The following is a 13,588-nucleotide window of genomic DNA, read 5'->3' as shown; positions in this document are numbered from 1 at the left end:
CCTCAGAGATACTGCCCAGGGCTGCTAGACAGATTTACATATGGTCACTCTTACCCTACTTCTATCAAAATACCCAGTGAGGAAAGTCAAACTTGGCTCATTCTAAAAGGTGTTTCTATGTTTAAGAACACTGAGAAAGGTTGTCTTTGGATGTGTAAGATTTTAGTCCAAAATCTCAATCTTAGACCAAATATGGAAGCAGAGCTATCATAAGATTTTATGAAATACAAGGGGTTTAGAAACAAATAATAATTTCATACATGAAAAAGCTCTCAGGCACAGAAATCTCTCTTCAGTTCTAAATTTCTTACTGTGAAGAAACTATAACACTGAGAAAGGTTAAAAGACAAGAAGGGCTTGCATCCTGATATTTTTGAATCATTGTAAAGAAGATAATCTGGGCTCCTCCCCTTTCTACAAATGTAAATCTTACCTTGTCATATAAACAAAGACCAACTGCAAATTCTCAAAACCTGGGGCTGTTTTCAGTTAATATTGAGACAATATATTTCCTCATGTGTTTCCTAGATTTTATGCAAAGCTACCACGAGTGGATGAGATCCTGCTGTGTGTCACCTCTGGTACTGTACCATGCTAGGCTTTGCTTTTCAACAGGTGCCATAACGTAGAACTGTCTAAGCACAGCTCACCAAGACACATTGACCTGCACTTCGGCTTTGGTTTTCATCTACATTCCTCTGAAAACCACATTTATCCCGGTATTCATAAGCCTCTTCCATAGAAAAACTGCTGAGTGAAAACTCAATAGCAGAAAATATGTCATTGCTGTCCACAAGTAGGGATAAATATGAGGTGACAGAAAAACAACTGGAGGAGGTTCTTCATGCCAGATAGAGCACCTACTTTGGACAAAGAATGTGGGATCTTGGCTACCTATATTCTCATACTAACAAAAGGTAAAATGCTACTCTAGTTTTCTTTTACTTTTATACTGTCAGCATCTGCAATATCAGTTTTGAGTCTTCTTTTATCATCTCCTTGCGTACATAAATCTGTTATAGAGTCTTGGTGGCAATCTTACTGCCATGCTCCCCATGGGTGGCTGCCAGAAAGCCTAGACCACATTCCAAGTTCTACTTTTTAATTATATGTCACGTTCCTAGATTCTTCTAAATATACTACTGACATCTCAGAAAGCAATAAATCAAATGCTGAAACTATACAAACTTTAAATTTTTAATCTTGTTTTTATTATTACTAATCTCTTCCACAATAGTTGTTTAAAATAATCTGATTGACATGTAGGAAGTTATATCTGAGTTTCTTAGGAATGTGTAGCTGTGGAAGTATATATGCAAGACATGTCCAAGACAGGAGCACATCCCAAATCATTTACATTATAAATTAATAGGAAGACATAAAAACAAGACCTGTGAGTACTCATTTTGTTCTCATCTATATAACCCATGTAAATTTTTTTTAATAAAAGACCCCAGCAGCTGAATGAGACTGTACCTTATATACACCTGGACTTCTGCCTTTGCATTGCCCAAACTGGATTCAGATTGATTCTGTACATTCAAAAATTAAGCTTTCCTTCTAACATGAAAGACATACCTTAATTCTCCCCTTCTTTTTCCCTCTGTGAATATTTGTATATGACTAACTCACTAAGAACATTTTCCCTTCTTTCTGTCAGAAATCTATACACAGTTGATAATTGCCAAGTTTGTGGATGGAAGAGCTACTGCTTGCTAAGACAATTATCACAAAACAATTAATTAATTGATTAATTCTTCATTGTTTAAAAAGATACTGCCTTGCAAATCCTGTGGCTGTGGGCAATGAGGCTGTAGGTAATGAGCACACTTTGTGTTCAAAGAGAAGAAATAGAATGCAGTGACAGATTTAGATTCCCAATGTGTGCTTAAACATTTCAAAAGTAAAACATTATAACCTGCAGTCATTTTCAGGAAGAATGAAGGAGGCCAGTTCCAGAAGAATGTTCTGCAGTTTAAACAGACCACCAGTTTTTCTACAAAATGTCCTAAACCTGAGAGGGCTCTATGGACACACAGGTAAGTACATTTAACTGTAAAGCAGAATCATCCATTTTTCTTTGTTCTGAATTCCTTCAGTGTGTGAGCATTATAAGAATACTGAAATATTATTTTTCTGAATTGCATAGGCTTTATATTCCAAAGATCAGTAATATTTATATTTTTAACATTAATGGCTGTCCACTGTAAGATATCGAGAATGCAGGGAACAAGGGTGTGCAGGAGAGGGGAATGAAAAGTATAAAAGCACATCAATAACCAGATCAGCTTTTTATATTTTACAGTGATGATCAAGAATATTGTAATTACAAAGCTTGATTCTTTATTAAATTCATTAGTTTGCCTTTCCCTCTACATTATAGTAGGTGCAGGCACTCTGTACTCCAAGATGGCACTAGTGTATGCTTACAAATTAGATCGGCAGACTTTTTTACTGGCTCTCATTTTCCTTTTCAAAATTTTCCATGCTAAATTTTAATATCCTAGATTGGATATTTATTGTATTTTAGTTTTCTTGATTTCATCATAATTGTAATGAAATTTGGTTTTGCTCTTTATTTTCGGATTCCAAACTTGAAGGTTTCCTTAGAACAAGAATTATTTAATCCTGTTGTTGCCATCAATATTTTTAAGCTTTTCTATGGAGAGGCTGAAAGAGCCAGAAGGTATATAAAGAATAGCAATATGGTTATGTGCCAAAATTTTTAAGCCAATCTCATTTGGTGCCCAGTTAGGGACTGTGAACATCAGTGATTCTGCAGCTGGGCCAAAACTTTTCCAGACCAAAACTTTTCCCAAAGCTTAACTGAGCCGGCAGTTGTGCAATTTGCAAAATAATGGAACCTGATCTCAGCCACTGGATTTCTGCAATCTTTGGCAACCAGATTATAGAGCCTGGTATTAGTAATTAACTACAGAACAACTAATTAAGCCTTTAATCATCTCTTGAATAAGCTAAATGAACTGAGCTCCTGTGGTCTCAGTCCACGGCACATTTGTTGATTCTTTGATGAGTCCTGTGACTCTTCTCTGAACCCATTACAAATTATCAATATCTGTACAAATAAAAAAAAACCAAAACAAAATTAAGGAAAAAGTTTAGAATTAGCTTTAGCTTACAAATAGAGTTCTTTTTTTCTATGTCAACTCAAGAGTCCTGTGTTGAACGATTCAGTGATCACACTTGTCTGTTTTCAGCTGTGAGTTTGGGCTGTGGATTTCCCTAGTAATTCAATAAAATAAAACATAACCTGGAAATGAACAACAGGCCCTTTATAGAGAAATGGTATTGTGCAGACACTTGGTTGTAAACCTATCAATATCTACTGCCTGTACCCTCAGGTTAGGATTTAATTAACTTGTTATCACCCCTCTGCATTACAGAACTGGGCAACAAAAAATTTAAGTATACTTCTCTTCTTGGCAAGAGGATCACTTCCAGACATTGACAGACTCCAAACAAAGATTATTATGTCCATGTGCAAGGAAAATGCCAGTAACAAACCAGATTTCTGCAGTTGGAATACATTTAAATGATTAAAAAATGTGTTTTTTTCCTGCAGCTGCATAAAGCGACAATTTCGTATGGCCTGAATTAGACAAAGTAAAACCAGGAATCATCACAGAGCTCTATCTTCCCCATCTCCATATAAAATCCCTGTATGAGAAGCCAAAGCAAGATGCAGCAAGCCCTTTGACTTTGGCCTCTAACAATAAGTAATCAGCATATAAAATGCATTCTATGCACTGTAGTAGCATGTATGACATACCTGAAGGTTCTTTAGTTCTACTGCTGTCACTAACTACTCAGGATAATTTCCTTCTCCAGAAAAGCACAGTTGCCTGACCTCTATATTCCTTCACAAACCTTTTCTTTTTCCTCCTTAGCAATTCTGAAATGAATTAATTTATAAACAAGCTGGATTCAATAAATATCAGCACTTGCACAAAAAAAGCATTTTGGTATCTTTAGAAGTTTTAAGCATTTTCCAAGTATTTCAAAACATCCTGCATTAATAATTTCACAGCCTTTCAAATACTCTCTAGGAAGATTTATTTTTTCATCCCTAGTTTAAGACTTTATTGTAGGAGTTTCAGCTTCTCAGGATTCTCAAATCAGAATCCTAACTTCGAAAAGAAGCTCTCATATTCACTACTTCTCTTACCAGACCAATTTATCTGAATTAATTTGCCTTGCATTTGTGATTACACAATATCCTTGCATGATTACCACAATTGCTAGCCTGGAATGTATTAAGAGGAAAGCACTTAATGTCCTTTTAGATGTCTTTTAGTATAGTTAAAACACAGAAGAGGAACCAGATAATGAGATTAGGCAGCTTTCTACAGACCAATGACAAATATACTGTAGACATTGTTAGGAAACTTTGGCGCTTTCCTTCTTAATTTTTCTTTTATTACTGGCTTAAGAAAAATAAATAGATAGGTGCTTCATAAGCACTGGAAAAATACAAATTTCTGCTGTCTAATTAAAGGGAAATGGCAAGAGGAAAATGAGTAAATGTATATCTGAGTTTAGTTTACATTCCCAATTTTTAGACTGAAGTCTATCACTTCTAATACCTAATGTTGCTGGTTGCTAGTGCTATGATCTATGCAGCACTTATGACAAATAGGGGAGTAGAAAATATTCCTTCTTAATATTGTCTGAAAGCTCCCAGCAGAGTTTGTGCATATAGAGCTAGAATAGAACATATACTGCTAGAAAGGAGTTTGAAAGAATAAATCTAACAAAGTATTCCCCTCCAACTCTCCTATATCTTTCAAAGACAATTCTAGATCTCAGCAAAGATGGAATACAACCAGTAAGTGACAATGTAAGCTCTGTTCAAATGATTCGAAAACTCTGGAAAATAATCCACTAAAATAAGCATATTCTGCCATACTCCATGGCAGAACTCATGCAAGCCTCATATGCAAATCATTAACCTCATTAAACTGCTAAATTGCCACAGAACAAAAGATATTACAGAACTGTCATACTTAAAACATTCTTCCACAGAAATTTCAGTGTTATGGCCAACTGGAAAAGACAGATACCACACAGTTAATCAACAGCTTCATTTTTAATTTGTGATCACAAATTTCATTTTTAAGCAAGGGTGTGCTTTTGTTTCACCAGTGGAATGACAAAATAAAGCAGCTCTTTTCTTACCCTTATTGTACATATTGGTGGGTACCTGGACATCACTCAGACTGATGTTCACAGGCAAGTTATTGAAGTGGTCATTTGGCACCAGAATGAACTCCTTCCCCAGCTCCAGATAGTTTCCTTCTTCATCTCGTTCGTTTATAAGCACAGCGTTGAAGTATTCATACTGCAACAGAAACCCACAGTCTCTATTCAGAATGCACATTCAGCATAAAAATGGGGTTTGAATGGTTTAACACATCTATGAATCCACTGATTAACATCTCCAGCTAGAAGAGCAGAACAAGAAATTTTTACCCTCAGATTCCCTCTATACTCTTCATACAGGTACATTTATAAAAACAGATTTATCAATACATCTCAAGAAAAACCCCTCTTGTTTCTGACTGCCCTGAAAATATTAAGGGAAGTCCAAGAAAAGCTCTAATCATAAACAATATATGTACTATTTTTAATACACAGCTTTCTAGATTTAAATATTTTTCTGGATGATTACCTAATTATGATCTCTCTGTTTAGCTTATTTCCACCAGATCAAGAACTGCTATTAGTGCTGAACTTAATCACTGAAAAACTAAGTGTTTTTCTTCACAGGAGTATTAACTACAGCTGTAGATGTGTACTTGATATGTACTGACTGACATTTCCTAAAATTATTTGCTTTATACTGAATTTTAGAAATGTACATCATAGTTGGCCTTGTAAATTATGCATACTTTAATATGGACATATAAACTTAGCAGGGACTTATTTTGAACAAGAAATTATCGACTGCCTGTTAAAGATTCCTGAAGACTATTGGCCTGTTTTGTACAGAACTATAACCAGATAAGCAAAGGCAATTTAGATAAAAATACTGATTTCTTTATGACCTAGTTTAACCAGAAATTTTACTAAGCTTTGAAAACAACAAACAGTACAGACTCCTTTTTAACCTCTTAAACACCTTAACCCTTGGCAACAGTTTGTGATGTGTTTCCTAATTGGAAGAGGCCAAAGTTTAGTGTCTTTGAAGAATCACATTAATTTAAATGTGAGCCCCTGTCCTAATATCCATTTGAGAATAAATGCACATAATATTTAAACATAAATCTGTGCTTTCACAGGTGGTATACATTTACACAACTTGTACAAGAATAAATATATTATACTATTTGCAAAACTAAAACAGACCAGCAAATACAAAAACTTCCAAGGCTTTTCACAAGCACTCTTTCTTAGTGTGACCTGCAACTCATTCTACTAATCAAGAGCCTATTAAAATCTTACAACCTATACACTTCCTCTAAAAGGATTAATTATTCAAACAGTACCTTCAATGGAAGCTTACTTGGAGAGCAGCTTTCTTTGTCCTGCACTTTTAGCTTTTGGTTTCTCAAAATGACCAACCCATAGTTTGGATTTTAAATGAAAGTAGAATAAAAAGGAGCTCATGTTGGGTTTTGAGGAACTTCCGTGTATAACCAAAATATCCAGACAACCTCAGGGTTCCACATACCATAAATCATATAACAAAGACTGAGGCAGGTCAGTATTTAAAAGGCAGCTTAACAGAAACTAATCTGACTTGATAAAAAAAAGTTTTATTCAAGTATTATGCTTTAGGTAAAAGATTACATTTGAGGATAAAGTATTCAGTACTAGAATATGCAGCAAGATACTGTTCTTGAACTGAAGGTATGTATCATGCAATAATTTCTATGGTAACTCACATCCAGACTTAGTGAATTCAAGGATGTAAATTTTACTTGTCCATGGTTTTTTATAATACTTTGTAAATGGAAGGAGAAATGGACAAATTTCAAATAAGGATATCAGAATATACTTGAAATCAACTCTGAAAAAACATTATTTCATTTCATTCATTGGGTTTTTTCCTTTCCCAAAAAAGTTAATTAGTAGGCAACCTCTTTCATCAAGTTCTGCAAGTGGCAAAGCTAGCCAAGTACTAAAATCTGCTATATTGAAAAAAAAAAAAAAAAGGAAAAAAAGAAACTACTTATTTTGCAATTAAGGGTATTTAGGACTGATTGTTTCTTCAGTTGATTTAGTATTCATTGATTTATTGGTCTGAGTCTGTATTTTCTCTTCTCAGTTCTACCAGTGTATACGCAATAATATGGTTTATGCTGGGGGGGGGGGGTTAAGCCAATTGTAGCATAAAGTAGTCCTTATGCTATTGCAGATGATTAATATTTTCCTGTTTAGTTTTGGGTTTTTTTCTGTTTGATCAGGGGGGAGGGGGAGTTGGCTTGGGTTTGTTAAAGGCTTTTTTGCAAGCGAAAAGCCCACAAAAGTAGTATTTTTAAGACAGTCCTGCAAGTTCTAAGGATTAAACATCAGGTAATTTATGCAGCTCAAAAGTACAACTGAAAAAGATCGTCATTGAAGCCAAGCTGTTATACAATGGCTTCTTTTGGGCTTTTCCTTTCCAAGGAAATTATTGAGTGTGACAGCTGAAAGGTGATAGAAAGAATATTAAAAATTGGAGAAAAAATATTAAAGTAAATCCATCTGGCATTCTAACACTGCATTTGAGATAAAGCCCAAGGGAAAAAGGATAAAGTCCTGTTTGCTGACAACACAAATACTCTACCTAAGCTCTTAGAGAAAATGACTTCAATTTAATCTTGTCAGTGGAGGTCAGTCTTTGATATAACTAGGTGAGTTCTGAGTGCACACAGTATAACACGCCAGAAAGTTATTAGTCTAATAAACAAGATAATTATCGAGATTAGGAGTAGACTCATCTCTACTGCGACTTGTCCAACAGATGAGTTTACTCCAGCCATACCTAGACACCTGCAGGTGAGCATGGAAACCTTCATGTCAGCTGTTATATGAGTTGTTAGAACTAAAAATCAACTTTTATACTTTTGTGCATTTAGATTTTCTGAAGTAAACACACTGGGGTTTTTTGTTTGTACATCCCTTTGCAGTATCTGCATCATTCTGTATGTTTGATCTGACCTTTTGAAAGCCTACACTGTAGCACAATAATCAGACAATAAGGCAAATAGGAATCTCAGTTTTTGGTTTTATCCCTGTAAAGAAGGTTTTCCTAGTGAAAGCCAATATAAAGGGATCAGTGCCCAGAGAACAAGAACTGGACCATTCTGCCCCAGCAAGGAGCTGACCATATTTGAGACACCCCAAAGAATCCTGTTGTTGACAGTCCACAGAACCCTGGGCTGCTCTGCCATGCCCTGTAATCACAGGAGACAGAGACAGACTTATGGGGCTGTTACAGAATTGATCACAAAATTGCTTTACAGCCTCATTCATGCTGACAGGCAAAGGCAAGTTTGTTTTAAAACAAAAGATACTTTCAGCCACAATAAAAAAGTGTCTGCTATGTGATCGCTTAGGATAGCTGCCAAAGATGTATGTTAATTACAACAAAAATTAATTTGTTCAAAATATATAATAGGAAAACTGGAGAAGTGCAAATTTTGTGGCCTGCAATGAGAACCACACGGGTAGTTTGGAGGCGAGAACTGATCTGCAAGGTAAGAAGGAAACTTCAAAGTTCTCTATTCCAGCTTAGCCACTTATTTTGGCACAATGTCTCAGCTAAACAAGGACATTGCTTACAATGGATACTTGTCTAAAACAAAATTTCAGTACCTTAGGTGTAATATTGAAAAGTATTGCACGCATCTTGCATAATTGTAATATTGTACAAAGTGTGGTACAAGACTGATGTTCTATATTGCCTTTTATATTTATCATTCTGTAAATAGATATCTAGTGATGCCTAAGTATTTTATCAAATATTTGTTAAGAATGTAAACAGCATATTTATTTAAATATAAATGTTTACTATTCAACTTAAAAGATACAGCCTAATGCAAACTGCCTTTGCAACTTAGAGAGTACTTGGCACATAAGAGTAAACATGTATCAGTTTTTTTCATTGCATTTTAAGGTGAAGTCTTTTGGTTTTTAACAGCATGAAAGAATGCAAGCCACAATTTTAGTTTGATTCTTTTTTTTTCTGATCTATAGAAATTATTTTCACCAAGACAGCAAAAAAAAGTCTCATTCACAGAGAAATGAGGACCAGGAAGGTGCAAATGGAGATGATTTGCACTAAGGAGCCAGCATTAGAACAATATTGGGATTACACTGATAATTCCTAACTACTAAGAACGATTTTCACAGTGTTTCTGTAGCTTTGCAGCTCATCTAAAGAGAAAGTTAAATGTAGCTGAAAGATATTAAATTAAGGGAAGTTTATGGCATTTACATTGAGCCTAAAAATGCTAGAGCATCAGAGAGAAAATGAAGTAGCAGCAAATAACATGGAAAATTAAGGGGAAAGCAAAATCTAGCATGAAATAGCACAGCCAGATAGAAATGCACAATATTTGAAACATCTACAATAGTTGCACAAAATAGCTATTATCATCAGAGTTTAAACAAAAAAGAAAAGAAGTTTATTTTCTCAAGACTGACAAATAGGACAGATCCCTTAGGAAAACAGAAAGATTCATGACATGTGAAAAGTAAAATGAGAAAAGTTATCTACTCTGAGGGAGGCTGTCCTACTACAAACACACTGGGGAGACTGGTCCCCCTTCTGGTACTCGTGTGAAAGAGGCAAACATCTGAGTGCATGTCTGTTTCCAAGGCTCAAAAATATCTCTTCTGACTGTTGTCCAGTAAGGAGAATCTATGTTTTGAAGCATATGATGAAAGCTCTTGTATTTGGTCACTTGGTCTGTTTAGCAAGTAAATATAAAAGGCCATAAAAGCAAAGTGGCTCATTCAATAAAAACTTCTGAATTTTGAAAAGCTTTTAAGTTTGAGAAAAGAGCATCTCTTGTCGTAAGATACAATCTTCATAATTTCCAGTTATTTTCTGAAGGTTCCTCCTTGTTCCTCTGTAGGAACATCCAGCACCTTTTCCCCCTATTTTTTATGTCTTTATTCAGCAGCAAGACTCAAAAAACACCTGGGATTTGAAAAGTTGTCATCAGTCCCCCTTTAGTTATAGAAGTAGTACAGAAACATTACTTGCATCCTTGAAAAAACAAGTGATCTACACAATCAAATTAAGATGACCTTTCCTCAGGCTATACATTCCTTCCCAATATGATTACCTTATTAAAATTGCTGTAAAAGAGGATAAATAAATAATACTTCATTATAGTATAAAATCTATTACAGCGGTAAATTGATAACACATCAAGGTCTCAGACTTGTAAGGATTAACTGATTCACTGAATGTATAAAGTAATTATAATGGCTATTTGAAATCATCCATTAAAGTTAAAAAACATCACTTTAGGTTACAAGTTTCAGATGAAGCCTCCTTTTACTTTACAGATAAATAACTTCAAAAATATTTACTTTTGCATGCAAAAGCTCTCAAGAGTCTCCTCTTTGTCACAAGACTGAATGAAAACTATTTGGTCACTCAAATTTAGTAAATAAAACAAGGAAGGAGAAAGCACTTATGTTACAGGCTTTCAGTTTAATATTTTGGACACCTTGACAAGCCTTACTGGATATCTAACACTTTTATTGGGTCTAGAAGAGCAGATGCTCAGTGTGTTCATTTTCACACCCATAAGAAACCTCCAAGGAATACTTCCTGCTAAAGAACACAACAAATCCCTACTCTGGTGATATAATTTTTCCCATTTCCCAGTGGGTGTAGGTTAAAAAGATTCCAGTTGCATGGATGAGCGGGTTCAGAGCTATGGATTGTGCTCCTAGAGGTGCAGAAAAGCACGGAAGCAAATTACTGAAAATTTCTAGAGCAACTTTAAACAAGACTTTCATGGTTTAAGTGAATCATCTTGCAACCAGCACACAATAATTCTAGAGTCTGTGCATTTTTGAAGGTTGAGCATTTCAAACCCACAAAGTTACCCCCAATCCCAGAAAGTCTGTGCCCTAGTTATAGTCAAACACTGGGAAAGGGTGAAAAGGCAAAAATCCCCAACCTGGAAAATCTACCAGTATGGCAGCGTGACTCTGATAAGGCTTATCATGTCTTGCACATACTGCTGTGTGAGCATGACAGGAACACTTCTGGGGCTGGGGCAGCCCCTTCTCAGCTCCCCTTGCTCTTCCACTTTGGCCTCAGCACAGGCAGAGCTCCCTTGGCCATGATGGCCTTGGAAGAGAGCTCTACACTTATGCTTCCATTTCAGAAATACACGACTAAAAGGCTCCGTTTTCTTACTAATAAACATGAGAGGTTTGTTGGGCTTTATGTAAACAATACTTTGGAAGAAGCAGCAATTAGCCTAAAATTTTTCACTCCAAAAGGACAAACTGTGCAAGATCAAAGAAAACAAGGGAAGACTAATAGGTAATCCTGAAGGCTTGGGGATGTTAAAACATTTTTGAACACATTCGTATCAAGTTTGCAATTACTTCCATCCTGCGGCAGGGCTGAGTCTTCCTTTTCAAACTAGGAAAACCAAGAAAAAACATTACACAGTAAGCCATGATTAGAGTCATAATATTTTCAGAGCATTAAAACCTTCACTATGTCTGATTTTATTTTTAGATTTGAAGTAGTATCCCACTGATATAAGTGTGGCCAAATCAGAGACGCAGAATACTTTGAGCAAAACATACGCCAACAGGTTGTCAGGATGTCTTTTTTCTAAATTCCACTAACTCAAATATTCCCCAAACCAGTGTTATGGGGCTGGCCTTCTTAAACAAATTATACCATATGGGTATCATTACAGATGCAAAAAATCTGCAAGATTTTAATTCATTTTAATACCATTTTTATTACCAGCTAGAACCACAGGATTTCTCCATTTCTCTTGAAAGCCCTATGGCTAATACCAAGCTAATGAACAAGAAGGATCAACAACTTCTGCAAAATAACACTATAAAAGAGAAGAGCAAAATGGCAGACTTGCTTCAAAATCAATGCACTAATATATTCCGATGTTTTTCACTTTGCCACAAGGTAACCAGTGAATGGTGTTCTATGCAGAACATTAAAAAACCACCATCCATACATTTTAAAACGTGCTATAGAGATAGAAAAGCAAACTATTCCACAGATAAGACAAAAACTTTCAAAGTGAAATCAGTGCTGTTCTTTGCATGTTCAGCTCATCTGACACATTCAGGTTGATGACAACCTCAAGGCTGCTTCTAATTATCGGTGGAGACGTTATGTGACTTCTCTGTGCCTTTCTACAATCATATGCCCTAAGTGCCTCATTCCTACTTCCAAGCAGGAAGAAAAAAAATATTTCCCAATCCCTGCATCTTCTCTGTCTCCCATGAGAAGCAACTTTAACCCAGACTCTTCAGTCTAACCCACACATATATTGCTGCTCTGTGCTCAGCGAGGACTGTGCAGCCTCCCCGACATGACATGCTCAGGGACAGGACAGCCTGGATAACCTTGTGCTGGCCTGGGGGTTAATAACTGTTCCCAAAAATACAGAAAGCAACAAGCAGTTTGAATCCAGCAGGCAACATCTGAACACTAACCGTGGCTCTGAATGATGTATTAAACATGTACTTTACCAGATTTATTTTTTTCAGACCAACTGGGGATAATCAAAATAATTAAATGGTGAAGAATTAGAACAGAACAGAATTTCATGGTGCTCACTACAATCCCATCTTTGTTTTGTTACTCCCAACCACCCACTAACACACAGGAGGTTAAATTAATATTATTGACTACAAAAAGGAAAGCAAAAGAACACGTGCAACGTTATTGAATTTATTTGGGAGTAAAAGTGAGAGATGAGATGTTGAGCAACCGAACATATACAAATCCTCTTCAAATGATTAATGACTCTCTCAAGCAATATAGAAATTTGGTCAACTAAGCCCACAGTTGAAATAACAAAACCATGATGATGAGTTAATTTAATAAAGAAACATGTGTCTCTAGAGTAAGGGGGGAAGGACAATGGCATCTATTTTATTCATAAAATAAGTCTGAAGTGTTTAAAAACATCTCGCAGAGTATCACAAAGAGTATGCATGTACACTTCTCTTATTCTTTACCATTTTGCTTTGTATTAATTGCATAAATAAAGTTTTAAAAAAAGACACACAGAAAATACTTTTTCATGTCACACACTAAGTTTTTTCTTGACTCTATTCAGCAAGCATGAGTCCTAGATACAGAAACTCAGAATCCACATAAACCAGCTCAGGCAGGTTTACATCAAATACTAGTTTTTATTTGCCCTGGGAGAGAGCTGGGAGACAAGGGAGGGTGGAAAGAGGGGCAAGTTAAGATCTTGGATATTGCAAAATACCTGTGTGGGTAAAATGAACATCTGCACACTATTCCCATCCTGAATTTGTGCGAATAAATGAGTGGTAGAGCCCAACAGTTAAGATCATGAAATATGAAAACGGTCTCTTTTATGTTTTCAACTTCTACCTA

General features: G+C 35.7%; 1 protein-coding gene across 6 annotated transcripts in view; it reads right to left on the bottom strand.

The window, feature by feature from the left end:
* The window catches only part of CACNA2D3 (calcium voltage-gated channel auxiliary subunit alpha2delta 3), a 395,280-nt gene that overhangs the window by 232,596 nt on the left and 149,096 nt on the right, over window positions 1-13,588 (bottom strand). For all 6 annotated transcript variants that reach the window (XR_006014815.1, XM_042020563.1, XM_042020540.1 and 3 more), the window contains exon 5: window positions 5,197-5,359. Coding sequence is in view for 5 of the 6 variants with exons in the window: in XM_042020563.1 (XP_041876497.1) it covers window positions 5,197-5,359 (163 nt within the window). In the remaining variant the exon portion in view is untranslated. The remainder of the gene's footprint in view (window positions 1-5,196; window positions 5,360-13,588) is intronic.

This window comes from Corvus kubaryi, unplaced genomic scaffold (genome assembly GCF_017639235.1).
Source record: "Corvus kubaryi isolate FWS band 111438036 unplaced genomic scaffold, C.kubaryi_AGA036_p1.0 124, whole genome shotgun sequence".
NCBI lineage: Eukaryota > Metazoa > Chordata > Aves > Passeriformes > Corvidae > Corvus > Corvus kubaryi.
The sequence above is the reverse complement of the archived record's forward strand: the minus strand, read 5'-3'. Positions and strand labels throughout refer to the sequence as shown.